At 30.9% G+C, this 27,671-nt stretch overlaps 1 protein-coding gene and 1 long non-coding RNA gene across 9 annotated transcripts; one reads left to right on the forward strand and one right to left on the reverse strand.

Moving 5' to 3' along the window:
* Window positions 1-11,388: 11,388 nt before the first annotated feature.
* Window positions 11,389-12,629, forward strand: LOC107934171 (uncharacterized). The gene is made up of 2 exons (XR_001693812.2): window positions 11,389-11,988; window positions 12,300-12,629. It is a non-coding gene; the product is annotated as an uncharacterized lncRNA (long non-coding RNA).
* Window positions 12,630-14,595: 1,966 nt separating this feature from the next.
* Window positions 14,596-17,930, reverse strand: LOC107934184 (ethylene-responsive transcription factor RAP2-7). 8 transcript variants are annotated; one of them, XM_041078107.1, is made up of 10 exons: window positions 16,972-17,930; window positions 16,861-16,886; window positions 16,729-16,759; window positions 16,515-16,602; window positions 16,280-16,425; window positions 16,111-16,155; window positions 15,935-16,014; window positions 15,642-15,862; window positions 15,293-15,566; window positions 14,601-15,164 (listed from the first exon to the last, which is right to left on the reverse strand). In XM_041078107.1, exons 1-9 carry the CDS (start codon window positions 17,547-17,549, stop codon window positions 15,312-15,314), a joined length of 1,470 nt encoding a protein of 489 aa, XP_040934041.1. In that variant the 5' UTR covers window positions 17,550-17,930; the 3' UTR covers window positions 14,601-15,164; window positions 15,293-15,311. The 8 variants fall into 8 exon arrangements, with proteins under 8 accessions (XP_040934044.1, XP_040934041.1, XP_040934042.1 ...); XM_041078108.1 differs by having other exon boundaries at window positions 14,606-15,164; window positions 15,293-15,551; window positions 16,972-17,908; XM_041078110.1 differs by lacking the exon at window positions 16,111-16,155 and having other exon boundaries at window positions 14,596-15,164; window positions 16,972-17,903.
* Window positions 17,931-27,671: the final 9,741 nt, after the last annotated feature.

Here is a 27,671-nt window from a genome sequence, read left to right on the forward strand (position 1 = left end):
ACAATAGCTCTACAACCCCAAACCTTTAAATAATTAAGATTTGGTTTCCTTTTTTTTCCATTGTTCATAGGGAGTTACTTTAGTTTCCTTATTAGGAACTCTATTCCTTATTAGAAACTCTATTCAATATATGACAAGCTGTTAGAACAGCTTCTCCCAAAAAACCTTGTCCAAAACTTGATTATGATAACATTGAATTTACCATTTCAGTCAAGACTCTATTTTTCTTTTCAGCTACACTATGTTGTTGTGGTGTGTGGGGGGCTGAAACTTGATGGATAATCCCAGTGGATTCAAAATAACTTGGATTATAGTATTCTCCACCTCTATCCGATCTTAAGCACTTGATAAATGATTCACACTGAAGTTCAACTTCAGATTTATAAACTTTAAATTTATCAAGCGCTTTATCTTTTGAATGCAATAAATATACATAACAATATCTAGAACAATCATCAATAAAAGTAACAAAATATTTCTTTCCACCTAATGTAGGAGTATTATGCATGTCACATAAATCACTATGTATCAAATCAAGTAATTTTGTTTTTCTTTTAACCTTAGGGAAAGGGTTTCTTGTAATTTTAGTCAACATACATGTATTGTATTTTCCAATATTATTATTAAAAACAGGAATTAAATCTAACTTATACATGTCATTTAATTTCCTATAATTCAAATGACCTAATCTATAATGTCATAAACAAAAAGACTCAACCATATAAGCAGAAATAGTATTTTTATTCTTATTAATAATATTTAGTTTGAACATACTTTCATACATATACCCTTTCCCTACAAAAATTCCTCCCTTAAACAAAATAAACTTATTTGCCTCAAAAAAAGTTTGAAACCAAATTATTTAACGGACTTCGAGACACTAAATTCTTTCTAACTTCTGGTGCATAATATACATCATTTAAGGTTAAAACCTTTCCAGAAGTGAATTGTAGTTCAACAGACCCTTTGCCTTTGATTGCTGCGGTGGAAGAATTTCCCATGTATAAGACATTTTCATTTTCACATTGTGTGAACTTTGTGAACATGCTTTTGTCTTTGCACACATGTTTGGTTGCTCTGGTATCAATCCACCATGTATTATCATCTTGAGCCATATTAATTTCAGATATCATTGCAATGAACTTTTCATTATTATCAGCCTTAGAAGATGATTTCTTCTTTAAAAATCGACATTCATTCTTGAAATGTCCCAGCTTACCACAATGATATCATGAGCCCTTTTGTTTATTTTTGAACTTAAGTGCTCTATCAGTCTGTTTGAATTTTCTCTTGAATGGTTTAGTAGTCAGTACTTCCTTCGTAACATGCACTTTGGCATTTTCAGAATTTAGATTCTGATTTTACTTTCGATATTCTTCTTCAATACGAAGATGATTTGCCAAATCCTCAAGAGATATTTCCTCTTTCTTATGTTTTAGACTTCTTTTAAAGTCTTTCCAAGATGGAGGAAGTTTGTCTATTATGGAAGATACAACAATCATTTCATCCATTTTCATATCTATTGCTTGAATTGATTCAACATCTTTTCAATATCACGGAATTGTTCCATAATAGAACGACCATCAACCATTTGATAATTATTAAAACGACTGATAAGAAATTTCTTACTTGTAACATCCTCGATCATGTATCTTGTCTTCAATTTGTCCCATTATTCTTTAGCAGTGACCTCGTTTTGGTATGTGTTGAACAAAACATCAGATAAACCATTCCATATGTGGCCCATGCATATATAATCAGCATTGTCCCATTTTTGTCTTTCTCAAGTTGCAGCAACAGATTTGTTTTCAGTCTCGTTAGGTCTTGGAGTATCCAAAAAATAAGCAATCTTCAAAGTTGATAACAAGAAGTGCATCTTTTTCTGCCATCGTCGAAAATTGCCACCATCAAACCGATCAAGTTTGACAAAATTGGAAGCCAACTCCCTTAGTGTTCCACTTTCATGAGTTGTGGTAGCCATCATGAATTATAACCTTAAAATTGTTAGTACAAATCTTCGGTGAGAAAAATCTCGAACACACGAACAGAACTCGAACAGAAGAAGAAATAGGACAACGCTCCAAGGCGTGTATCAAGCCACTATCTTTAAGGTTAAATTCGCCCTCACCTATCTTCGGTGTGCAAACGAGTTCCAAGCAAATTAACCTCGAGGATACAATGAAGCCAATAACTATTTACGTTTTGCACTGACGAGAATAGCCCACAACACACTGAGCAATTGTATGACAAGAAACTCAATTTCTATAAAGGATTTCTACAGTAATACTTTATAGAATAATATAATAATATTAGAAAACAAAGAAAGGAAAGAAAGAATATTAGAATTTGATGGTATGATTTCCAAATGAAATCTCATTCCTATTTATTGGAATTTTCATGTCTCTTCATAGAGACATCTTTCATCAATAGGTGTCTTTCTGAATAATAATGTCTTTAAAATAAACACATAATTATTCATTTAATTATAACTATTCAAATAAAATTATTTAAATAGTTATAATTTTTTTTCAAAAAATCAAACAATATAATCTTTTGATTAATTACACACATTCATTTATAGTTACTGGAACACTATAAATATTTGAAAATGTTCCAGCACCAATCAGACTATGATATTCCAATTTCATTCACACTTACCCAAATATAATTCTTTAAATATATAAAAGCAATCATTTAAAACGATATTCAAAGAGGGCCAAATTGAATGTGGATGGTAGCCGGAACAGGTGAAACGGTGGTTGGATGGTGGGATTTTGGGTCCTTAAAAGGCAATTGTAGTATCTACCTTGCTGAATTGTGGGGTATTTATCATTAAAGGAAATTTATCATAGAATTTGATTCTTTAAGCTCGGTAATAAGAAGCATCATCCTCATTTCTATATTGTTGAAGCACTAAGGGATTTATTGAAGATGGAGTGGATATGGCGACTCCATTGTATTCCTAGACAATACAACTTTATGGCGGATTGGCTTCCCAAAAAAAAATTGTACATGAGTGTTTATTGTTTAGTATTTTTTATTTTTTATGTGCCTCTTCAAAGGTCGCCGAGGTAATGTTAGAGGTAGGAAAAGACATTAAAGTAAGTATTGTATGAAACAGAGACGCAACATCATCCTATATCCCTTACAAATTATTTAATGTCATTTCAACATCTTTTTTCATGCCATTGACACATCATTTTGGTAATTTTTTAAACCTGAACCTTGGAACTTGAAACTCAGACCATAGACTCTAGACACTAAAACCCTAGACTATAGACCATGGGTTCAGAGTACAGGATCCATGATCCAAGGTTTAGGGTCACGTGTCCAGAGTCTAAGGTTCAAGGTTAAGGGTCCAGGATTCAAAATCGAGGGTCCAAGGTTCAAGTTAAAAATTGTCAAAATGATGTGTCAATGATATGGAAAAAGATGCTGACATGGCATTAAATAATTGGTAAGGGATATTGAATGGTGTGGCGTCTATGTTTCATAAAATTATTTTCCAATATCTTGATCTCAAAATGTTTTTGTTTGGGTTTAATCTTTTTAGTTTGGTTAATCCCCTCAAAAATAATAAAATTATAAATTAATATGTGGTAAAATGACACTTTGACCTTTCAAAAAATTTAATAATTCAATATTGACTCTCTAAAAATATTTCTAGCTCCACCTCTAAGGGGTTGCTCAATTTGTTAACCATGAGGAGTGATGTGGTGATTACTCACTTTATCACTTAATTATGTGTTTGGGATATGATCCCTGCTCATGAAATGAAGCACATTTCATGAACAATCATTTATCTCTTCAAAAAGCACCCATAGTACAGAGATTAATTACTGTTACCGACGATAGCTTCTACAACGTATAGCTAAGTAATATCAATGTGACCCCTTACACTATTCTAACATTTTATTCTTTTGATTTTCATTTATTTTAGGAATATATATATATGGAAAGATCTCTTGATATTTAAATGAATGCCTTAAAACTTAAATGAATGCACAATTCTAAAAAAAATTTAAAATGTTTCAATAAATCAAAATAATTTAAGGTTTCAAACAATATGGAATTAGAAACAAGCAATTCAATCTTTTCTTAATCGCAACAAGACTTTCTTCCTAAGTATACACTATAAGCCTTATCTTTAATCTCGAGTTTATCTAGTTCCTGAGTCTCAAAGTTGTAAAGTAATAATTGTGTAGTTATGTATTTTACTAATTCTCCAAAGCCAAACAAGCTCAAAACTTCTAAAATAGGTTCAATGTTTAATAGTTTGGTCCAACAACTTTGGTCATTCAACACACAAACATCATAACTTTTTTCAAAATTTATACATCATTTGAGTATCCCAAATTGAAATATGATCTGTAAAGGAAGTAGCCTCCTAATTGTTTTATGAGAAGGTGATTGAATCAAACACATAGCAACAATAGATTGTCAGGGGCACCCTTGCAAAAATAAACAAGACTTTTCTTTTTGCTAGTACTAAGATGTTGAGAAATAAAGCTTGTATTTTGAAAAGGTTGACACCAAGTTTTTTGCAAACATTTACAAGCAATTTTAATAAAATATCAATCAACATATCTCTAGATAGCTAAGCTCCATCGCTCATGCTATTCTAACTTTGTTCCTCTAATAAATCCTAAACAAGAAACTGAGAGAAATTAGATTATCAACCATAATTCTTAAACATCTAACCCCACAATATTTATATATCTAACCCCATTACTTTTTCAAGTCCTTGCGATTATGATATTCTACTATGAATCAGTGGTTAACACTCGCCATGTTGCAGTCTCACTTCTATACATTCAACTAGATTCACCCTCTCACTTAGTCTTTCCCCTCTCGAAAGCTTAATTGCAAACTAAATATAATTAATTTGTTTAAAAATAATTTGCATGTTAACAATTTTCTATAATAGATAGGTTAGTGCTCTCTCCATCTCGTACATAAACCAATAAACAAGTCTTATTTATATAAGTAGTATTAAACTATGAATCTCTGGCTAGTATGATCAAATAACGCCCCGTAAATCTCTTTTAATTAAGTGATTTTAAAATGCATAAAATAAAGAGAGATCTTATTTACCTAAACTTCTTCAAAATCAGTATCACTCCAAATATAGTAATTAAATCACACTAGGAATCTTTGAATAATATTCTGGTTTGATCGAATAACTTTATCAATCACAATATTATATATTGTTTCTCCAAATCTTAAAATATATTTAAGTGTATAATTAAGATAAATAGGTCAATACATGCCGACCAATAGTACAAATTGCACATCCAATTACAAAGGTGCAAGTGATAGTATTAGTATTCTTCCCCGTTGGCGTTTTAACTTTGCAACAATTTCGTTAAGCAGGTAGACAATCATATCATGGAAACTCTCCCTTATAAACACAATCATCAACCATGAAAACCAATCATCAATGCATCAAATTTCATAGCATTAAACATACTAAAACTATCATCAAAGCAGCAAGAGTATCTAATATAGTCAATTATAATATATATATATATATATTTATCATAGATTTATCACTTTTTGTTTTCTCCACTCATTCAGATTTCTCTCATGCAATCCGTTTAGAGTTAATGTAAGTAACAAGTTAAAATAACTTGTAAGTAAATTCTTCCTCTTCATCAATTAATTATAAAGTTATTTAGTCAAGGAATCAATCCACTAAATGTACATTGAGATATTTATATTACCTTCATAGTATATTTGTGATATGTTTAGGTTGAATTTTCTCACTTAATTTGATCCTTATTTATCTCATGATCACCATTGTATCTTTTGTAATGAAAATGATAATTACTTTTACCAGTAATGATAAAATCATTTGTCTCATACAAATGGCTCATGACTAAGTTCTATTTTCATAATCCATATAATATCAATGAGAGAATATCATTTACATTTTTTTTATCGAGTTATGGTTTCACTATTGTGAGTGAAGTCATATCATGCATAAGTCATATACTCAACATACCAATTTTCAACTCACTACATTGAGAGCATAGGCTTTCAATATATTAAAATAAATGAGTCATACACAAATGGCCATTCACCTATTCAAGATTTAGATAAGTTATACTATGAACGTCACAATCGAATTAGTCCATAAAAGAATCTCGGACTGATTCAACTTAAATCCTATCTGATATATTTTTAATTCAAACAATCACATATATTTCTCTGTTTTTAAGAATCAATTCAATTCTAATAATTAACACAAATTATCTCTCAATTTAATTTTAATAAATAAGTAAAACCCGAATTACATTTATTTGCATTGTGATAGTGGGCATTAGAAATTTTCAGTCGGTCCAAAAATGACATCTCCATTGGATGAATTTCTGTTTATTTTTCCTTTTTATTTTGGCATTGTGTTCAATTAGAAAAATACGTTTAAGAATTTCCAGTGTATAAAATAATATTACAAATTACACAATGTAAATTTAGGAACTAAGGCAACTGAAATCATCCTAATAGATCTTTGGGGTTGAAATGTACATATGGCCATCATCAATTTAAAAGTTTCCATCACATAAAAAGAAGTTAAATCATGTTATTGTTTTTCATTTTGTGAAAGTTGTGGATTTAGTTTTTGCATTTTAATTTGATTAATTTTAATTTTTATACTTTTCAAATTTTGATATTTTAATCTTGACCGAGACAGTAATTGTTAAATTTGTTTAGTTAAATTCAATTACTAGCTTGTCTTCTGCATACAATTGTAGAGCTAGTCTATATTCTTCAATTTGATCATTCTAACTCCCTATACTTTTTTTAATTTTCAAATTTTAATCTTGACGCAAATGACCATTAACCGAATTTTTAATGAGTAATATGTAGAATAACAAGTTGACATAACATTACACATATGATAATATATTTGTAGCATCAGATTTTAAAAATAGAAGAACTTAACTTAGTAGATTTAATAGTTATTGTTTGGTGAAGACTAAAATTTTAAACATTGAAAAATATAGAAATTAAAAATGACCAACTTAAAATACAAGAATTAATTTCACAACTTTCGCAAAGTATAGGAACTAATAGCATAATTTAACCTAAAAAAAATTATACTTTATTAGTATGAACATCCAAGGTTAATCTTTTAGATAATATTATACATTTTTAACACTATCAATTCATCTTAACAATATTTTAATTTTGATTAATATTGATTAATTAAATAAAAATTAAAATAATAAATGATAATAATAATGCAAGCCTATGTTTATTGTTTACAATATAGTAGGTTTAGAATTTAAAATTTTAAAGAAAGAAGGTTAGATTAAGATTTAGGATTGGGATTAAGGTTTAAACTTGGATAAAATTTAAAATATAAAATTTAGGTTTCAAGTTTTTAGAATATCATAAAAAAAATAGACTAATTTTTTTAATCTCAATCTTAAATCTCACAAAAAAATTTGATTTTGTTTGTTCGTTAAATTTAAAATATGGCAACAAAATTTAATTCAGTGTTTCTTGATGTATTATATTACTTATATATTTTTAAAAAATTATAACGTAACGTGTTAATTACTAAGTGTATATAAAGTAACTTTTTAAGATCATTTTGATCTAAGAAGTCATATGGGGCATAGTACTCTAACCAAATTATAATACACTATAGGCATGAAATTCACACAAAAAAAAAGAGAGTAAAACTTGGACCTCTATATATATATATTTGAACATTAATTTTATTATTGGTTTTTATCATATCTGCTCTTTTTTATACATTGTCTAGAACTACTCATAGTCTCTCCCCAACCCTTACAAAGGAAAATAATACGATTCAATGCATCCAAATATATTCCTACACTGACAATAATACCAATATCAATTAAGTTAAAATTCAATCAAATATATATATAAATTTTATATACCAACTAAATATTTATTCATGAAATAAATAGAGTATAAGTTGGAGCAGGCAGGTTGAATATAATGTAGAGAATTGAATAAAGAAAAGCTTATAGCTGAGTACTAAAAAACAAAAATATCATTTCACTGGATTCGTCTTTGTGTAGTAAAGAGGAGGGAGACGAAAATCAGTTTGGAAGGTACAGCATATATATAGTGATTCACGGTAGGTGGGTGTCATTGGCATGGCAAAAGTTGATTGCCGAAAGGTCAATAAGGAGAATCAAATATGGAGAACCAAGTTCCTAGTAGATGTCTGGTCTGTGTGGCTCCGTAGGTACTTCATAATTTTTTTCTCATTTAATTCTTTTTATACGAATTTAGCATTATGATTTTTAATTTTTTTTTATACAATGTCTATAACAACCTATAATACATTCTCAACCCTTAAAAATAAGAAGATAACGAGCTTCAGCGTAGTCAAACTCATGCTTTCTTACACTAGCAACAATATCGATACCAACAAAGTTAAGACTCAATTGACACATACAATCATAAAATTTAAACGAAACATAAATGTAAATACAAATATTAATAAAACCTAATGAAATTAATAAGGATTTACTTATAAACAAGTTAAATAATCCTTGTAAATAGGTATTTTTATAGTTATTTTTAGTATTTCTATTTAGTTTTTATTTTTAATGAGGATTTACGTGGTTTTATAAATGTTTGGAGGATAAGTGGTGCGATAGAAGGAAAAGAAAGTCGAAGCCACATAAATAAATGAGGTCGATAAACCATTGCTCCTCCTAGGAGGCTAGGTACCCTGGGATGATGTTACTTTTTACGAAATCTATGTTAATCTTTTCATAACTAGATAGATTTTTAACACTATAAATTAATAAAAATAAGAAGAAGAAGAATATGAGCGTGTTAATAGTCAAGGTTGCATAAAATCTAATAAAAGTTAATGAAATAACATCTAGATATTCTCCAAATTTATTTCTTCTAATTAGGGCGAATCTGAAGGGCAGGCAGGGGTCTTGACCTCCCCTCAAATGGAACATTACTATTTAAGTCCTCTATAAATTATTAAATTAAAATTTAGTTTATAATAAACTTACATTTTAATCCTCTAAAATGAAGAAAAATATGTTTAATCCCTTCAAAAATAATAAATTAATATATATTATAAAATTATGTTTTGATCTCTTAAAATTTTATTCTTAAATTTTGTCCCTTAAAAAAATTTTGGATTCACTGAATATTTAGGTATTTGTCATAGATGGTTTATAAATGGTTTTTTTTTATTAGCAACTTGAACCTAAAATCCTTGCATTTTATTTTAAGCTATGAAGTATTTTAATTAATAGAGGCACCTTGGCTTACACCATATTATGGGAGATTTGTTAATTGAGTGTATCTCTTATTGGGATTTTGATCTAAAAGCTAAATTACTCTATAAGGTTTGGGTATGGAATGATGGGGGGCATTGGGTCAAACTGTTAAACATTGAACATATTTTAGGAGTTTAAAAAGGGTGAAATCAAAAAAAGATTTGGATATCGGAATTAAATTATATATTTTTACAATAGTAAAAATATAATTTTATCATTTTAATAGTTTATATCTTTATAATTTTTAAAGAATTAAATAAAAAATTTATCATATTTGAAGGGCCAAAGTGTAATTTTACTATTACTAATTTAAAATTTTATAAATTATAAAGGGGCATAAATAAAAACTTTTCCATTTTAAGGGGGGTCGAGGGCCTTATCAACCCCCGCCATTGAATTTCAATGACGTTTTTCTAAACCATTTCTTTAGGATCGAAAAAAACGGGGATGACTTTTTGAAATAAAGTGGAGTCGCCACCAATCTTTTTGTTTAGGTGTGATTGGGTCACCTAATAAAACATTTTGTTTCACTTAAAACAATTTTGGTCCACGTAAATTTAAAAATGGGTTCAGGAGCTGGTTACGTATGAGGAAGGGTTAGCACCCTCACTACGCCCAAAAACTGGTACCAAATTGATTAATTGATGTCCTTATGTCTAGGGTTTTTAAAAAAATTTGAAATGTGGTTCCTTTTTACAACATTTGAGTAGTCTAAGCCGGTCGTCAAAGCTTTCTCGTTTCAAAGGTATAAAGCATCACATCTAGCACAATAGGACACGATCCTTTCTACCTTTGGGAACACGATTGATTTTTTTTATTTCCAAAAGCTTTTTAGGTCAAAAATTACAAAAGGGTGTCCAAATATTTAGTCCAACGAAAAATCGAAACCCAGCACGGTAGGGCACGATTTCTCAAATTTCCAAATATTGAACATTGCCTTGTTTTTTAACAAAATTTAAATAAATGATTTGTAAAGTAGCTCGAAATGCCTTGATTTGACTTGAAATAAAATAAAATAATTGATTTAAAAAAAAAGTCAGAAATTACCAAACAAATAATAAATATGGGATAACATGCACCAATAAAATACAATACTTGACCAATGAAGATGATATAACCTTATTTAACCTACTAATAATTAAATATAATTAATCTAAGAAAAATGATATCAAATTGTCAAGCATGGATGGAGAACAATTAAAATTACAATGAAGAATAAATACAACAATAATGTATGTGGCATAATATAAAATAATCAACACAAAATGTATAAATAGAAATTAGATGTCAATGTGATATAAGACAATTTTAAAATAACGATGAATTGATGAACACATAACATATATAATATATGAATTGTTGGATTAATGAATTTGAAATAACTTGTAAAAAAACTAAGGATATATAATTATTACAAGAAATGTTATAGAGTAAAAATATTTGAATCAAATAATATGCAAAATGTAAAAAAAATTTAAAATTGACAACGTACACACAAATAAGGAAAACTTAAAAAAATTGAAATGATAATAATATATATATACACTAAAATATAATCTTATGCAATCAATTATATGCATAATAGATTAAAAAACACATATATGTATATAAATAAATTTGGAAACAATTATACGGAAAAACATAGGATTAAAAATATATAAAAGATCAAATTAACTTTATCAGGCATTATGTATGTACAAATATATATACAAACGTTTAGACGAAATATTATACGAAATGTTAAAATAAAATGATATTAGAAAAACTTCAAAATAATGATTTTATAAAAAAACAAAGTAAAGTTAAAAATAAAAAAAACAAGCGAATTTCAAAATAATATTGTTATAAATAAAAAAAACTAGATCAAAATAATATATATGTACAAATATATAAAAAGATTTGAACCAGAAATTATACAAAATATTGAAATTATATGATATAAAGAAGAATTTCAACGCAATTATACAAATAAAAACAAAGCGAGATTATTAGAATAAATCAACACATACATAAAAATATTAAATGAATTTTAAAATAATAAGTCATACAAATAGGAAAATTAATTAAAATTGAATTAAAACATAAGGGATAATTTATAAATAAAATAAGTCATTTAAAAATTAAAAAGGACCAGCGTGCCACGCATGTGAATGTTCAGGGACCACATCTGGAAATATTCTAGATCCCAAAACACAGCACCTAGGCGTGGACTGAAATGCAAAGACACACGAATTCTAGGACAAATTTGAAATAAAATAAAATGTAAATAAAGATCAATTAAAAGTCTGCACAAAGGCGAGGGATCAGACGCGCAAATTTACCATTCAAGGTAAAAGGCGCGGATCCGGGCCACGAAACAGGTCGGCACGCGGATCCTCTCCTGCCTAAACGGCGCCGTTTCGTACTCTATACAAAACAAGGTTAAAAAACCCTAAAACTAACATACAGCCATTTAAAAGCAAATCTAAATAATAATAAAAAAACCTAAAGCCTATCTCTCTTCTTCATTCGACCAAACCTAAATCCTCACTCAACCATCGCCTCGCCTCCGTAATCAGCAAACGGAGTCGCACGAAGGCCTAATCGACCCTGTTCGACCATGAATCCGAGGGTTTTGCCATTCTTAAGCCTCACAATCCCTATTTGAGCTTCGATTTCTTCAAAGCAAACAAGGATTCGAGGGCCTTTATCACGATAAGTATCTTCCCTCTCCTTTATTTTTGTTTTTTTACTCCTATGATAACGAAAATCAAAGAGATAAAAGCAAAATGAAAAAGAAAAATGATCTTTCAAATTACCACTTGAAAACAGTCTTTTATTCACCCTTTTTGGTACCGATTTGTATGCGTAAATATGCGTGTATATTTCTGCCAAAAAAAAGATCCCATTTACATCATTTTTCTGGCTTTTTATAGCTGATTTACATCATAAATAAAATAAAAATTGTATTTTCTTGCTGTCATTTATTGGCCTATTTTTCTGTTATCATTTCTGTTGATCTTCTCGCAGGTTCCATTGGAGATGGTCGTTCGAAAGGAGCATTCGTGAGCGTGGGCATGGGAAACCACTTGTGGGAGTGGCTGACTTGCGGCACTAGCAGATTCCAGAAACCCTAGAGGTTTCTGGTATTTCAGAACTATTGGGCCCCCTTTGGGCCATTTGTAAATTGGGTTTTGGACTAGTGTTTCAATTTTGTTTTGGGCTATATTTTGTTATTGGGCTTGAAGGGATTTATTTGGGTTAAATGTAAATTTGGTATTTATGGACTGTGGACTATATTTTATTTTTATTTGGTTTATTTATAAATTTAAATGCTCGGGCAAAATGGGCCTTCTACAACGTTCAGGTTTTACAATTATTTTCTAATTTTATCAAACTGTTTTAGTGTTTGCTCTGTCTTTAGATTATGCAAATCAAAACCTATTATTACCTAAAACAATAATTCTAGAAAACATATTATCACAAACCATATCCCCCTATATGATTTTATGTTATGATAATTAGAAATAACATATAAAATTTAATGAAAAGAGTCGGTAAGTAATTCTTGATTTGTACAGAATAGTAGTTAAAGTTTTTATCAGACACTCATATTGTCCATTTCAATATTGTAGAAAAAAAACAAATTAGAATCACTTTCTATAGTTATGGTATTAATAATATAACACTAATAAAAAATATTTTCTTTAATATCAAATATTTAATAATTAAACTTAAAAGTTTAGCTTATTTGTTCATGCACCATAACCTAGAGATTTTTTTGTTAAAAAAAAGTATATTTCAATGTGAGAATTATATAATTCTATTTATAATCAATTTAGTAGTTTTTTATGGAAAATTTTATTTTTATTATTTATTTTGAAATTATATATTTCATAATTAAGTAAATTTTCAATATTATTATTTACAATTAATTATCTTAATTGCTTAATAAATTATGAATGAATCTTGTATCATAAACATTAATTAAATTATTATATTCACATGTATGATTATTATATTTATCAGAACTTTTATTAAATTTTTTATCAATTAATTATTTAAATATATAAGATTTTAATATTAAAAATATAGCAATTTCAATTTTTTGAAATAAAGATAGAATTATTTTAATATGAAAGAATTCATAAATTTATAATTTATATAATTTATTTTATTTTATTAAATAGGAAAATATTTGGTATATTGTTAGTGGAGTTTTTAAACTCCACAAGCAGTGTTGAGATTGACAAGTGTCTTAAAAGAGTATCGTAAAATGAAAAAAATATTTGATACACTGCTAATAGAGTTTTTAGACTCTACAAATAGGGTCAACGGGTTGACAAGTGTCTTGTAAGGGTATAATAAAATATTTAAAAAATATTTTTTTTTAAAAAAAGAAACAAATGACAATTTTTTAAAACTGCTTGTAGAATAAAAAAAAAAGTATACTACCGGTGTACCAAACACTAACCCTAGTAAAATATTTTTAAAAAGTACACAGCCATTATACCAAATACTAACCCTTATTAAATATCATTAATATTAGTTAGTTTTGGGTAAACTACACCATTAGTTACTAAACTATGGATAAGTTTCGTTTTGGTCACTTAACTATAAAAAGTTATAATTTGGTCATTAAACTATTCAAAAGTTTGCATTTAAGTCACTAAGCTGTTAAAATCTATTCTATATGGCTTTCTATGTTCACATTGCCTGCACCAATCAAAAGCTATTTTCTCCTTCTCTCTTATAGTTTAGTTTTTTTTCACGAAATAACTTTGGACGTCACGAATCCGCGAACCAAAATTCAAATAGCTTTTTTCTTCGATCTCTGACACTAACTGTCAAATCAACTTGGATCTTAGGTATATTATTTAACTTATCGATGGTACTAATTCATCATACCAATCATCAAATCATTACTTGAAGCTCGCTAGCGGAACTTTAAAAAAAAAAAACCTTAATAGCCTAATGACTTAAATAAAAACTTTTAAATAGTTCAGTGACTTAAATAAAAAATTTTGAATAGTTCACTGATCAAATTGTAACTTTTTTAATTAAATAGACAAAACGAAAACTTACTCATAATCTAGTAACTAATGATATAATTTACTTTTTTTGTACAATATAATTTGAATTGAAATTTTTTTTAAAGTAAACCCCGATTAATAAACCACATTTTTTTTGATAAAACAAAAACGGATTCAACAGTAATTATTTACAACATATACTATAATATTGTTAAACGTAACTTAAAATTATTAGTATATATGTAAATTTACATTTGTGTATGTATGAATTAGATGCATTTTAGCATTGATTGGACTGAAATAAAGAAAATGGGCATTTTAGCATTGATTGGGGCCTATGAATGTATGTTATTAAGCCAACAAAACCATCAATATATTGTGTACAATAACATTTTGGAGCTGTGAGAGATGCAAGTTGGACCAGGCAGGTTGAATTTAATGTAGTGTAATCAAAGGTTGGACCAATTTTTCTTTTATTTTTTATAAATAGGACCTTTTATATATATATATATATATATGCAACTTGCAACATCTCAACCAACTTCGTTTGGTTTCAGTAAATTAGGGGCATCAAAGCTTGGACACTGCTACCTCAATCATCAAGGCCCCATGCCCTGTTCCAACTTTATCAGCCACTTGACCTTTGATTGCTGTTGAAGCTATGTCACCTGTATGGTTAATCGACAACTAATCAAACTTATCCGAGCCCTCGACGAATTCGGACACGATTTGGCTAACCCTGTCGAGCTATTCGAATTCCCGCAATGAAAACGAAAGCCGAAACTACAACTATAGTAAAACCGTAACGTCGCGTTGCGTCCGCTATTTGAGAGCCAAAATGATTGTACAATTGCATCAGCTCCTGCATGGTTTTAGAGTATGTTATGAAAGCAGGAACTTTAAGGTTCTATTACACATTTTGTGACAAATGCAAAGTCCATAGGTTACTACAAATTGTTACAACTTCATTTGTTGTTTTTTTTCACTCACCTAAACTTCTATGTTGATTTCAGCTTCTGTAATTATAGTAATGGGAAGTGTTATTGGTAGACGTAGCCGGTGCCGGGAAACAAGGGTTTCGGCCAGAATTGTTGAAAGCTGGACTCAGTGATGATGAGGAGGAAGCAATGGCAACGGATGAAGAGAATCCTGATGATGCTGCTATAGGAAACACGGGGGTTGGTGTAATAATTTTACCAGTCCCTTGCATTTGCCATGCCCAGTTTGATGAAACAGCTTCAGGTCTCTTCTGTATTGCCCTTCCCTGTCATGTAATAACATTATTCAATGCAAACTTTTACAGACAAAAAGTAAAACATGTTGGGATATAAAGAAGTACCTCATTGTATGGTAAAAGAACAGCAGGATAAACATTAGACAACATAGGAGGGTGCCAAGATGCAATTGTTTGACAATGATCAGGTTGTACACCCACAGATACAGAACCAGAACTCTCTCCGGTGCCAGTAGTGTTACGAAAAATGAAATCCCCTGTAACGTTGCTCCCGTTTCGAGTCGCTGAAATCCCAAGGCTCAAATCAAGATTGTAATGACCATTGCCTGCATTCAAACATCAAAACAATCAAGAACTTTTCCTAAAATAACAATAACAGGCTTGGAATATGTAAGTACCTCCTCCTTCATAAGTACTTGGCCCAAAGTTGGTCACAGCTTCACTTCCACTACATTTCATGGCAGCCATATCATAAGCCCTGAATTCACAAAAAAAGAACATCAATTATTACATTCATGTTACATAAAATCAATGTCTTGGGAGCATAAAACTATGATCATCACATCACAAACACCTTGCAGCTTCTTCTTCGGTGTCGAATAACCCAAGATAAATATACCTGCAAGCAAGATCATAACTAAAAGGCCTAAACTAACATAAGTATACACTAAACTGTCATAACAAAATCTGGTCCTAAGATCGTATGGAAGTTGGAACAAAGATTTGGTGAAACAGATCCTCACTTCTTCCCTAGGAACTGTCCCATTCGAGCTTCCCATCGACCACATTTATGCAAGGTTACCCCTCTGTACTTGGAGCTTCCCCTTGAGAATCCATTGCTTTGACGACGAAGAGCATGCACAAATTCTTCTTTGCTCATGTTCTTCATCTGCAGATCAATACAACCGCAATCAAAATCAATGAACAACCAAGAAGAAAGAAAGTTAAAAAATCATATAAAAAATGACACAATTTTACCTGTTTCATGTCTTCCTCGTAATCACTCAAAGTGAAGTTGATATCAGCATCAACTCCCCGGAACTTGATTGCAGCTCGATCATATGCTCTGAATAAGATCCAAATTTAGAAAAATAAAAACATTTAACTCATTCATTTCATTAAAAATTGAAACAAATATGATACATATAACTACCTATCAAATTATCATGCAAAAAGGGAAAAAAAATCTCACCTAGCTGCAGCATGGGCAGTGTCAAATCCCCCTGACATACACAAAAAAAATTAAAATAAAAACCAAAGTATACCCTTATCAGCAAAGAATCTAAAATCTATGAATTATTCACAAAATTAAAATTAAAATTACCTAAATATACTTGCTTCCCACATTCCCTGTTTACAAAATAATAATAAATAAATAACAAAAATAATTAAAATAAGAAATATATATATGTATAGCTCTATATGAATATATTACCATATATGTGATTCCCACCGGCCAGTTCGCCGGTAAAATGTGACGCCACGATACTGAGAGCTTCGGGACCGAGGCCCTCGCCTACTCTTCCTCGGTTGAGGCTTTATCTGAAAAGTTGTCAGCTCAGCCTCACCGGTAGACTCAGCGTAAGATAAATTCAACCACTGAGGTCTAGCCAAAGGTTTAGTACTTCCAAACTCCAACTCTAGACCACCGGCTTTTTCTCCGCTAACCGGGAAAAGCTGTCGAGTAACGAAGTCCGGCGAAGGGTTTTCGACCTTTTTAACAATAGTATTGAAGTTGTTGGTGGTCTTATCACCCGTTTCTTTCTTCAAGATATCGAAAACGAAAGTCGCCGAAGCATCATCGGAAGAGTTCTCATCCCTGACGGCAGCATTGGACGGAAAATCTTCATCGTTGATGATCGAAGATTTCGTCGAACCCGAATCTTCCATTTGAGTTAACGTCACAGCTCCACCATTTACCAACACGTTGTTGTTGTTGTTGCTGCTGCTGTTGTTGATGTTTTCATCACAAGATGACTCGCTTGAGACAATATCAAGATTGAGATCCAACATGTTTCTCTTTTCCTGATCTTTTAAGGCCAAACAAAGTTACAAAAACAAAGAAAAATCAATGTTTCTTTCTTTCAGAAAACAAAACCAGAAAAGATGGTTTCTTTTTTCTCCTCTCTTGGTAACGGTTGATGATGATATTCAAGAAAAATTAAACCTCAACAAGACAGCATTGGAGAAAGATAAGAGAAAATAAAAATAAAAATAAAAAACGGCTGTTGTGTGAAGCTGGATACACAAATGGAGAGAAAATTGATCTAAGAGAGAGAGAGAGAGAGAGAAGAACTAAAAAGGAAAGGAAGGGAAAACAACAATGAAAATAAAGAGGAAGAGAGGATAGGAACGTGTTAACAGTGAAGGTGGTATAATTTTTAACACTTGCCCTTTCTTTTTTAGGTGGGGGTCTTATTTATTATTTTATTATATTATTTATTATTTTAGGAGGGGCAACATTTTTTTATTATTCTTTTTTTTTTTCTAATCTTTGAAGTGGGTTTTTTAATATTTGATTTGTCTAAAGGTTAAAAAAAACTGTTATTTTACAGCCTAATTAAATATGATTATTATGATTGATTCATGATTATGTTTCAATTTAATTCGTCCATGCATAAAGTTAGAAACAGAAAAGATAGAATGAAACCGAGTCATTTATATTCTTATGATTTAAGCAGCGGTGTAATTAAGAGGGCTAAAATGAAAAAAAATATATTTAGGTTTTTTTTAAATTTTAACTTCTTAAAAATAATAAAATTTTGATTTAATCTATTAAAATTATAAAGATATAAGCTATTAAAATAGTGAAATTGTATTTGTACTATCATAAAAATATACGATTTAATTTCGCCTCCTCCCGTTAAAAACAGTTCTGCCTTCGCCACCAAATTTAATGTCATTTCAGTATTTTCATCCTAAATTTGAACACATCATGTTATATTTGAATTTTTTTTTTAAAATGAAAGTACTGAAATAGCATTAAATTATTGAGAAGAGATACAAATGACATGATATTCCAATTTCGTATAATCATTTCTCAATTAAAAAAATTTCACAAGCGAATTAAATGTATGACAAATTTTTTTAAAAATTAATATATAAAAATGAGACACATATCACACTCTTAATCCACTTCATAAACTGTGTAAGGTATAATTACCTTTAATATAATATAAAATAAAATTATCAATCGGGTTGAATGCTCAAGGTCAAGCTCAAGTCTCTAAATTCATTCTGATTTAAATCTTTTCATACGTAATTATTTCATCACATTTTAAAGGCTTAAATTCAAGTCTTATCATTCATAATTGCGATGTATAAATCTTTTTCTCATCATATGTGTGTATTTTGTATGGGTCTGGACATATATTTATATATCTTATATTTGTAATTATATTATATTGTGTTGGTCAAACTTTGTAGGATTCCTCCTGCAAAAACCTTTTCACTCCCTTTGGAGTAAAAAAAAAATTACTACTTTCAGTCTTGTATTTTTCAAAGCTTAATTTATTCTTCATATTATGAAATTTATAGTTGATGAATTCACAATGTACATGTTGCTAATGAAATATAAATGATTTGATTTAATTAAAATTATTTTTTGAAATTAAATACAGATAATTTTATTTTTAAGAAAATATTTTTCTATATATGAGAGGGGTGTTCAAACGATTAATCGAACCAAATTAGTATTAGTCGAAATTTTTAATCTTTTAACTATTAATAGAATCAAATTTTTTTTAAAGATAAATTAACCGAATTATTATTACTTTATTTTTCATTTTTTTTAATAATAAATTGAGGCTACCATCTTAGATATTATTAATTGAAGTGCTTGAATAACTTATTTAAACAATTTTAGGGTTAATAAGTTAGGTCAATAATTCTCTTCTCAATAAATGGTACATTTAAAAAGGCAAATACATTTAACAAAATTAAATTACATAAAAAAAATTAAAATGAATAAAAAATAAAATTTCTAACAATAATTTTTTTATACAATAATAGGAGTAGGGGACGGACTATAATCTGTACCAAACAGATATCTGACAAGAGCTTAAATCACTCCATTCGAGTCAAGACAATATCAAACAAAACTTTAAATCAACTATAATCTTTTAAAATTTTTGATTTAATCCTTCTAAAAAATATAAAAATATATGTCAATATAATTATGAAATTGTATTTTAACTTTCATAATAATATATTACTTAATCTTGGCCCCAAAAAATTCTAGCTTCCCCTAAGTAGCTTGATTGGCATTAGTTGCATTAATTAGTTGCTAATAGTTAGTTTTTTTAATTAATAATTTTATTATAAGTTCGGATTATATATGTTTTTTTTTACACAATGCTTAAAACTACTCATAGCCCCTTCCCGATCCATAAATAGGAGAATAATGTGCTTTAGCTCACTCGGATCACGTCCTCCTACATTAACAATAATACACATTCTAATTGAACTAAAACTTAATCGAAGTGATTAAAAATCACATAAAACATTTTAACCTAAATTACACATCTCAGTCTTAAAAAGGTGGAATCACTTCATAATTAGTTTTTCTTTTTTAAACAAAATAACTGAACATTTATAGTAGTCACTATGTCAATAAATTTCTAACAGCCTTTCGAATTTTGATCATGGGGAATTAAATCTCGCCATGTGAGTTAAATCCAATTTAACACAGTGAGATTTTATAGCTATTTAATATTTATTTATTAATCAATTGAGTCGTAATTAAATTGATATTATTGTTATTAAAAATTGTAAGTTTGAATGCGATTAAAATTTATATAAAAAATATTGATTTATAACCATGTAGTAATAGTGAAAATTAATGTATATATACAAATTTATTTATATTAGTATAAAATTAAATTAATTTTATATATTTTCATTAGTTTTTATTTATTAATATTTTAACAATTCAACCGTCGTATTTCATGTTTTATTCGTATAAATTATATATATATCAAATTTTGAGTAAATTAAAAATACATATAGGTTAGTATTTGATACACTATAATAAAATATTTTAACCTTCTCCTGTATATCACTCTTTTTTTAAACAATCTCGTTATAAGTTCTGATAATATCTGCTTTTTTTTGACACAATGCTTAAAACTACTCATAGCCCTTCTGTAACCCGTAAATAGGAAGACAATGAGCTTTAACGCATTCAAACCCACGTCCTCCTAATTAATAATAATGTTTATACTAATCGAATTTAAACTCAATCGACCCTATATATCACTCTTTAAAACCCTACTTGTAAAATTTAAAAACCAACCATATATATACATTTATCTTCTTCCCATATATCAATAATGTTATATTCCTAACTACAAATAATGAAATTCACATGAAATTGACGTGAATCATTATGTGTTTATGGGTTCAACTAATTCTCCTAGGTCGGTCCATCATGTGTGAATTCAAAACCATAGCAATAAAAATTAACATTAAATTCAAATTGATACCATTTCCACCTTGTGCCGATCCACATGGCGGCCGACCATAGGCGGCCAACGGAGATATCACAGCCTAATCTCAAAATACAATGTTGACTTACAATTCTTAGAAACTCAACTTTCTCAATGAAAACGACCATATCATGTCGCCCACATTATTAATTTCTTTGATTTTTTTTTCTTTTCAAACAAAATTTCAAAAGAAAAAAATCCTATAGATATATCATTAAATAACTATTATATAAATAACCATAATCAATAAAATTAACATTTGTAGTTCATTCACGATAAGTCTTCAATGTATCATTTATCGGCAGTTGACTGAACCATTAATTATAGTAAGTTCATAGAGGGAGAGCGTCTTAATTATCGTAGATATAACCTACAAGGCTATACCAGTTTGCCTGTCCGATTAGTCCAATCAGTAAAGAACACAACATTAATTATGTAAAATCACCTATATACAAAGAGACTCAAACCACCAAGCTAAAGAATAAAAACCACATACTTAAAAATACAATACGCTTGAGCTTCATCCCTTCAACAATATTAAATAAATTTCTAACTCTAATCTTGATATTTACCAAGCTTCTTTTGTTCTCTAGGTTTAAAACTATATATACATAAATAAATAATTTATATATTAATTATATAAAATCACTTATATACGAAAAATCTCGAATCACCAACTTAAAAAATATAAATAACAAGTGCAATACCATTCGAGTTTGACTCTCTCAATAATATATTAAATAAATTTCTAACTATATTTTATTTTGTTCTCTACTTGTAAAAATATAGTTACATAAATAAATAACTTTATAGCATAGTCCTTTGTATAATTATTTCAAATAATCTGACGGTTGGGGCTACTCTGTCATTTAGATTGGACCCCACACCGCAAAAAAAAAAATCTAAAAGGCAAGAAAAGTACATGGAACCAATTGTGTGTTGGAGAAGTAGCTGATCTTTTCCTTAAATTGCTCTCTTTATTTATTTTTTCCGAAGAAACGGTCGGACAGTGAACAACGGTTAATATACGGATTTGTCCTTTGGCACCTTTCCTTAAATTGATGACCAATCTTTGCCTGCCCTTCATTAAACCACACTTTTTCTCTTGCATGTGCTGCTCACACCTTGACTTTGGTTTATCTACATCGTTATCACCGTTAACGTCATTCACATTTTCAACTAATCATGTTCTTCTTTGATGAAAAAATAGTGTCATGCGGATTGAGTCTTTACTCAGGGGCGAAGTCATAAATTTTTTTAGAGGGATCGAAATAAAATTTTAATTTTTAATAATTTATATCTTTATAAATTTTAAAAAATTAAATTAAATTTTCATAATTTTAGAGGAGTTAAAGTGTAATTCTATTTTTATTAATTTAAAATTTTAAAATTTTCTAAAGGGCAAAAATAACAATTTTTCATTTCAGGGGGCGAGGTGTCGCACCCCAAACCCGGCCCAGACGTTATGACCGGATCCGACATGCCACATCGAAGCGTTCAAAACATTTTATATTGTTGATCCAGAAAAACTTACTTAGTGTTTTAAAAGATAATTTCATTATAGGTTAAAGTGAATGAAAGTTGTGCACCAGGTAGGAAACCGAAAAAGAGGTGGTGAGTCCATCGGACTGCTTAAGTACCAAGCTCCCTTCGGATCCAATCCTAGACATGCATACCGCCATTGCCACACCTTAACGTCATGGATATTTCTAGGAAACCGATTTGATTAAGTCATTTTTAGGAAAAGTGATTAATTTTGGAAAATACTTTCATTGAGGAAGCTTTGCTTGTTGTCGTGTTATTTTGAAATCAATTGTTGTTTTTGAAAACGCGCCCTAAAGCTATCCAATTTCAACAGTTAAAATAAGTAATACCTATCTTAGTAATACATATTAAAACCATCAAAAATAATTAAGCGGCCTTATTACATTTAAAAACCCAAAACTTCAAACGTAAATAAAAGGATGTCCAGTTCACCAGAAAAAAAAATCAAACTTTCAGAACGGGTGGCCACTCCGAATTCCCTCGCAGCTCCAAGCCCACTATGGTTGGGGATTACCTGCGTGGATGAAAATAAAAGGGGTGAGTTTGGCGAAACTCAGTGTGTAAATTAACCCAACCATAGCCTATATCAGCTTAAACCACAGAAATAGAATAAGTTGGCCTTAGCCCAGAACAGAATTCAGAATAAAGCCCATAGGCCCATAATAGAACAGAACAGATATTACATGTTTATGCAGAAACCCAACCCAGATTCATCCATAACACCCCCGTACCAGCCTTACACCATGTGGGGAGACTACTCGACCCACCCAACCACTACACACCACAGAAATCGCAACGAGGCTGCCAGATATTGTGACGAAGTCACCAGATACAGATATTGTGGCAGAGCCACCAGAACAGATATATGTGGCAGAGCCACCGGATCAGATAATTGTGGCATAGCCACCAGGACGCTTCCTCCATAGTATAACCCAAGTCCCCATGCAACAGATATATAATCATGGCATACATCATACAAAATCAGATCGTCATGCTTTTCAGTCAAAAGTAACCCTAGGGGTATAATGGTAATTTTGCATACATAGGGGTATTCAAGTAATTTAACTATTCTTAAGGTTTTCATACATAACATAGTCATTTACGTACGATCAGAAACACTTACCGCGTTTTCTTAACAATTTGGGCCCGTTGGCCTATTATCCCGTTTTTGGCCCATTAAGCCTAAAAATATCGAAATGCACAGAATCGCGCACTCTGCAGTCTTATCACTTTAATTTACCATATACATCAAACTATTAATCTCAAAATACGGCTTTTTGGCTTTTGCCGATCTAGTCTATAAGAGGGTGTTAGTTACACACCTGTTTGCGACGATATGCTGACGAGATCCACACACGAACCGCCTACAATTGGATTACTAACATGTTAATCTAACTATTCAAATACAAACTACGTATTAACCCTTACAATATTCGGCCAACCACACCTACAGATCATAGTAAGCTTATAAGAAATCAATAAGCAACTCATTAACAAATTTTTGTCAATGTTTACCACATAATCATAATTTCACTGCAAACTGTCTTCTTGAGCAACAGTCACTAAATTATTTATAAATGGAGCTACGAAACTCCAAATCAAGTGACGTTAATTTTCCCTGAAAATAGACTCATATATCTTCTATCTATAAAATTTTCATAATTTTTGGTATGGCTAATCAATACCAGATTTTTCTTAAAGTTTTCCATGTTTCATTGTTTGACTAATCTGACCACTCTTCATTACGAATAAAATTTCTCATTGTACAGAATTCAAAATATGTTTTCATTTATTCCATTTGAAACTAGACTCATTAAGCTTTAATTACATAATTTATGCAGCTTCTAACTCATCTCCCACAATTTATGGTGATTTTCCAAAGTCACGTTACTGCTGCTGTCCCAAGCAGATTTATTACCAAACCACTCTTTCACACCTAACTTGCATGCTTGTTATTTAAACATGTATATCGCCAATCAATCATCACATATCTATGATTTTACTTAATTATAATCTCCATTTCATCATTTTAAAGCACAACATGTTAGCCGATTTTTCCCCTTAGCATCTAAGGCACATGCTTGCTCATTTGTTTGCCTCAACTTCACCTTTCTTCCATTTTTCATCAAAAGAACATGAAACAACAACCATTTCCTTCATTTTAATTCATGACTAAATGCTCACAACACAACTAAAAACCAAAATATGCTTCAAGAGTTAAGGTAGAATCAAGAAGAACTCATGAACATCAAGATAGAAGCAAACTACCATGAACTTATCTTTAATTTTCTTCCCCAAGTGACCGAACATTCAAGAGCTTTCTCCTCTCCTTTCTCTTCTCTAACTTTCGGCTATGATGAACAAAGATAGACAAAACTTTGTTCTTTTCACCCCTTTTTCTTTTAATAAAATTTCATATTTCATCCATTTAATTCTTTAATACAAAAGACATGAAATGCCCATCATGGAACATTTACCTAAACCATTATCATGGAATATTTACCAAACCCATTACCATGGAATATTTACCTAATCCATTATCATGGACCATTTACCTAACCCATTATCAATTTGTACCATGAATTATGGATATCAAGTGCTCATATTGTCTACAACAACATGATGGCTGGCCACTTCATGTAAAATGGGAGGTTTGTCATGCAAATCCTCCTATTTTGCACTCCTATTTATTTGGCCACTTCAATTTAGCCTATAGCATTTTCAAACATTTTCACATAGGTCCTATTTCATAATTTCACCCCCTTTTTCTTGTGGAACAAAAATTAACTAAAATTGCCGGGTTCTATCTTAAGCTTGGGCCTTCTAGAGGCCCACTAACATAATTAAACCTATGCCAACATTCACAGAATTCCCGAAAATTGGGGCGTTACAACTCTACCCTCCTTAAAGAAATTTCGTCCTCGAAATTTACCTGATCCAACTAGTTGAGGGTATTGTTGACGCATAGTCTCTTCTGATTCCCAAGTAGCTTCTTCCCTTCTATGATTACGCGAAAGTACTTTTACTAACGGGAAAGATTTCCTTCTGAGAACCTTAACATCTCGAGCCAATATTTGCACAGGCTCCTCCTCAAAGGTCAAATCAGTCTGAACTTCAATTTCTGTAACTGGCAGGACATGAGCAGGGTCAACACGATAACGCCTTAACATAGAGACGTGAAAAACATCGTGAATCCTGTCTAACTCTAGAGGCAATTCCAATGATAAGCCACTGGGCCTACTCGCTTCAAAACCCGATAAGGCCAAATGAACCGCGGACTCAACTTGCCTTTCTTACCGAACCTTAATCTCTTCTTCCAAGGAGAAACCTTTAAGAAGACCATATCACCTACTGAGTACTCAATCTCCTTACGCTTCAAATTTGCATACGACTTTTACCTATCAGATGCTTCTTTTAACCGATCCCTAATTATTCTGACCTTATCCTCAGTATCAGCTACCAATTCTGGTCCAAAAACTTGTCGCTCTCCTAGTTTGGTCCAACAACTAGGTGTACGACACCTTCATCCATATAGTGCTTCATATGGTGCCATTCGAATACTCGCCTGGTAACTGTTATTGTACGCAAATTCTGCCAACGGCAAGTAATCCTCCCAACTACCTCGAAAGTCAATCACGCATCCCCTCAACATGTCCTCCAGAATCTGAATAACTCTTTCCGATTAATCATCAGTCTGGGGATGGAAAGCTGTACTAAAATTCAATCGCGTCCACAACGCCTCATGCAACTTTTGCCAAAATCGAGATGTAAATTTGGGATTCTGATCAGAAATAATTGAAACTGGGACTCCATGAAGTCGCACAATCTCCGGCACATACAACTTGGCTAACTTTTGAAGTGAAAAGTCAGTACAAACAGGTATGAAATGGGCTGATTTGGTCAACCTATCCACAATCACCCACACCGAGTCTTTCTTTGATGGTGTCAAGGGTAACTAACTCACAAAGTCTATGGTTACCCTCTTCCACTTCCAAAGTGGTATCTTCACCGGCTGTAACAGTCCAGAAGGTAATTGATGCTCAGCTTTCACTTGTTGGCATGTCAGACATTTTCCTACAAACTCCGTTACTTCTTGCTTAAGTCCAAGCCACCAGTATAATTCTCGCAAGTTGTGATACAACTTATTCCCTCCAAGATGCATGACACATAGTCCCCTATGAGCTTCCTTCAATATTGTCTGCCTTAAATCAGAGTCCCTCGGAACACAAATTCTTCCTCGGAAACACAGAACTCCATCACTATTTAAACCGAACTCAGAAGTTTCCCCTTCCTTAACTTGTTGAAAACGAGCAACCAGAGACTCATCTTCCAACTGCTTTTCCTTAATCTAGTCCACCCAGGTTGGCCTTACTTGCAATTCAGCCAACAAATTGCCATCATCTTACAGACTCAAACGAGCAAACATTGCTCTCAGATCAGATACGGTTCTACGACTTAAAGCATTGGCTACCACATTAGCCTTGCTTGAGTGATACTCGATCGAACAGTCATAATCCTTAAGCAACTCAATCCATCTCCTTTGCCTAAGGTTCAGCTCCTTCTGAGTCAACAAATACTTAAGACTCTTGTGGTCTGTGTATATAATACACCTCTCCCCGTACAAGTAATGTCTCCAAATCTTAAGTGCAAATATCACTGCCGCCAACTCCAAATCATGAGTAGGATAGTTCCCTTCGTGAGGTTTAAGCTGTCGTGATGCATATGCAACCACCTTACCCTTCTGCATTAACACGCAGCCCAAACTCACGTGCAATGCGTCACTGTACACAGTAAAATCCTTCCCAGACTTCGGCTGAATTAACACAGGTGCTTCAGTCAAAACATTCTTCAACTTCTCAAAAGCTTCATGTTGCTTCTCAATCCATACAAACGGTACTCCTTTCCTTATGAGTTTTTTTAGAGGTGCTGCCATCACAGAAAAACCTTCCACAAACCTTTTGTAGTATCCTGCCAACCCTAGAAAACTTCGAATTTCTGACACCGTCCTAGGTGGCTTCCACTCCAAAATTTCTTCAATCTCTCGAGGGTTCACCTTAATCCCTTCAGCAGAGACCACATGTCCTAATAAGGTTACCTCCATCAA

Source organism: Gossypium hirsutum, chromosome A10 (assembly GCF_007990345.1).
Source record: "Gossypium hirsutum isolate 1008001.06 chromosome A10, Gossypium_hirsutum_v2.1, whole genome shotgun sequence".
NCBI classification, from domain to species: Eukaryota; Viridiplantae; Streptophyta; class Magnoliopsida; order Malvales; family Malvaceae; genus Gossypium; species Gossypium hirsutum.